The sequence below is a fragment of the Arvicola amphibius genome, chromosome 2, assembly GCF_903992535.2.
Source record: "Arvicola amphibius chromosome 2, mArvAmp1.2, whole genome shotgun sequence".
Lineage (NCBI taxonomy): Eukaryota > Metazoa > Chordata > Mammalia > Rodentia > Cricetidae > Arvicola > Arvicola amphibius.
The window spans coordinates 26,349,288-26,352,978 of NC_052048.2; the positions used below are offsets into that span (position 1 = coordinate 26,349,288).

The 3,691-nt window shown below is 37.0% G+C and overlaps 1 protein-coding gene across 1 annotated transcript; it reads right to left on the reverse strand.

The window, feature by feature from the left end:
- Nucleotides 1-1,315: 1,315 nt before the first annotated feature.
- LOC119807549 (mortality factor 4-like protein 1) lies at nt 1,316-2,612 on the reverse strand. The gene has a single exon (XM_038319567.1). It carries the CDS (start codon nt 2,567-2,569, stop codon nt 1,598-1,600), a length of 972 nt encoding a protein of 323 aa, XP_038175495.1. The 5' UTR covers nt 2,570-2,612; the 3' UTR covers nt 1,316-1,597.
- Nucleotides 2,613-3,691: the final 1,079 nt, after the last annotated feature.

The following is a 3,691-nucleotide window of genomic DNA, read 5'->3' on the forward strand; positions in this document are numbered from 1 at the left end:
CAGCAGAAATTTAACTTAAAACCATCAACAAAAGGATAATAGTTAAATCTATACATAAGTAATTTTAATTAGCATATTATACATGTGTGTGTGAGAGTGATTCAATTCTTGTTTTTAAAAAAATTAGGTCTGCTATATCATAACGTTTAAAATGTTAATATTTTTAAAATAACCACACAGCTTATCTTCATCTTGGTCGATGCTTTATCAGGATAAAAAGAACATGTGTCTGGGAGTCATCTTTACTAAGATCAAATGCCATGTAATTCACCACCATCTTAAGATTTCCACATGGTATAAACCAACCAAGGCAACACTCGTAAAACTTAGTCTTACTAAGCCTTCTGTTTATTATTGTTGTTAAGTATTTTCTGACCAACAAGCCTCTCCACTGACACAATAATCCGAATCAGACCAAATCAGACTGAATTAGATGTCAGAGCTCCCAGGTGACCCCTGGGAAAACAAGGAGATGGGGAAAGGAGGACCAAAACAACCACAGAAAACCGGGAGACCACATGTTCATTCTCTCGGAGGGGGCAGTTTAAATAGCCTGTAGAAGTGGTCTTGACCCTCTCTGGCGAGGGGTCACCATTTGGTGGGCTTTCTCAGAGGTGGAGTTTGAACTGAGGCAACTCCCAGGGGAGGGAGCTTTGAAATGTAACTTTCCATCCAGCATTCTAAAATAGATGCCACGGGGGGGAGGGTTGGGGTGAAGCCCCCCAATCAGACATTCCAGACTCTTTGTATAAAGGGTGTCAGGGAGCTGAGGTGATACTTTCAACGAAACAATTGAATCTTATGTTTATTAGACAGGAGACAATGCCAAGTCTTCAAGAAATTTTGGATTATAATGGATTTTTGTGTGGCGGTAAATTCTTAAAGTCATAAAGGTATACTCAGATTAACAAAAACTTACTTAGAGATGCATTTCTTTTTTTTTTCTTTTTTTTCTAAAGAAAAAATTTATTGAAGATCTGAAAAAGAACTCCTACAAGATTGACTTTTCCATAAAACTGTAGCTACATGATGCATTGCGTCTATCATGTTAAAACGTGCATTAGACACAAATACAAAAACCATGAAACAAGCCACCATTCTTTAACAATTAAGCAAAGATAAAATGCCTAAGGAACAACATGGATGACTGGCAAAGGATGGGCTCTTTAAGCACCATTAAAAAAAAAAAAAGCACAGATGGATGAGTGTTCAGTTATATACACTGAAGTGAACCTTTGGCACTAGGAATCAGAGCATTTTGTCATAGAGCATTAACACATATAAAAGTGCGTAGTGTCAAAGGAACAGAACCACCAGCATTCAAAAGCAGCTTTATCAACTAGGCAATAAAACACTCTACAGAATGTCCCTCTGCTGTCCATCACTGAATACACTGGTAGAAACTTTGAAATGAAAAAAAGAAAGGAAAAAGGAGCAGCGACTCCTTTTATTTTCTCTGTTTAAAATCAAAGAGAAAACAAACATCAATTCTGTTATACACTAACGCGTCTTCAAAGTACATCATTTGTACAAGAGAAGGACTAAGAACCAAACTGTTTACAGAGATCCAAGCACGAGCGGGAGAGGGCACGCCCCCTCACACAGCTTTCCGATGGTACTCAGGAGGAGCCACTTCATAATCACTGGCACTGAACAAGGTTGCAGAATTCTTTGCCAGGTACTTGAGGAAATCATGTAGATAGTTCAGTAATAAAGCAAGGCTTTTCTCATCTAGAGGTGTATAGGCCAACATTGCTCCAATTCGCACAAATAATCTCAGTAAGTGTGGCGCTCCATACACCTGGGACATGGGTGCATCAGGATGATCTGCAAGAATTTCAGCATACTGTGGTCTCTCAAATTTGTAGAGCAGCTGAGTGCCCAGCATTACATTGAAGTACTCCTTTATCCCTGCTACAACCTCATTGACGGCATACTCCTTATTATCTGTATTTCCTCGAGATTTCTTATAATTTGCATAATCCTCCAAAATGGAATCCACATTCTTCTTAGCAGGAAGATAAAAAAGCTGCTTTTGTCTGGTGATCAAGTCCCAGTCATCAACAAGCCATGGTTTCAGCTCTTCCGGAATCTTTACTTTAACTTCCACTCTGTTCATGAATGTTTCTTCATTTTCAACTGTAGGATCTACCCGGGCTCTCTTCTTCCTAGGAGGCTGAGGCGTCTCACTGGTACTGCCACCATCTCCATTTCCAGGTGTTTTCTGCTTGTTCTTCTTGGTTTTCACTTCAACATTTTTCTGCTGCAGACCAGATGTCTTCTTTCCTGGAGCAGCCCCTCTCATCTTGCCCTCTGCATATTGTTCCTGATTGGCCTTTTGAAGCTCTTGCTGTTTTTGCAAATTGGTGTCCACATATTTGAGAACTCTGCTTTCTGGAACCCATTCATCCCAATTTTTGTTCCAACCACTGTAATGGATAAAGTATTTCACTTGTTTGTCCTTTATGGCAACCTTTACACACTTTGCTTCATAGAGAAGGGGCCCATGAAAGCACAGCACTCGCTCGCCCTCCTGGAATTTGGGCTTCGGGTCCTGCTTGGGCGCCATTTATAAGTGATTTGCTGCCTCCTCCTTCTCCCACCACCCCCGACTACCGAGATGCATTTCTAAAACAATAAAATCCTCATCTTATAAAAACTACTAACTTGTTGTAAGCTGTTAAAGATAATTTTAAAATGCAAATTAATGTTCAGTCACCTTATAAGTGATCAGATTTTTAATGTGCTCAAAACTAAATTTGTAGTCATACTAAATACAAATATAATTAATTTAAAAAGACAAGCTTTGGCCTTCTATGTATTTTCAAGTTTAAGCCCAAGGCAAATGAATAAAAACAAAGTTTGAAATCAGGTATACTTAATAGATGGTTGCCTGGTAAAATTATGCATCCATCCAATAATATGCTATCAGCCTTAGCAAAATAAGAAATTTTATTTTGTCTTTTATTACTAAAACTTCATTTTTAAATTTACCTTTTTGTACAACATAATAAAAATTTTAAAATGACAATGCAAACAGACTTAGATGGATTAAAAAACCAAAGAGGAGTAAATTGAAATCAAAAACACTTTAAAGATGATTGTTCTCGATACTATGATGACCAAAGAAGAGATATAATTACATGTTCCTCAGATTCTCTTGGAGGCCAAAGGGCATTCAATCAAAAACACAGCCAGTAAGAATTAGATCATTTTGAAGTTTGTTTTTAACCTATAATTAATTTGGTACAGCCAGAGAATCTGTTACATCACACTGCCTATAAAATGTAGTAAAAACTGAAGTCCTCTGATGAGTGCTTCCTCCAGGGAATTGCTAGGCATGGATATTATTCATATTTTTTATTTGCATTTACAATTTCAGCTGGATTTAAACGTTCATGCTCACATTAAAAAAATTTAATTGTTTTCTCCTTCAGGACTTTCTGTGATTATTTTTCAGGTACTTCTAAATATCCTATTAGCTAATGAGAGAGTCTTAATCCCAAAATTAAAACTGCCCTGAATTTTCAAGATCTCAAATCTTATAGCCTTAAGTTTAAATCTTTAAAAAATTTAATAACCATTGTTAATTAAATATATTCTGCTTGGGTTTTTTATTTTACAGGATAAATGATCAGACACTGTCCAGGGAGGTAATTAAAGAAAGCTCACAGAAGCCTATCCCTATTAA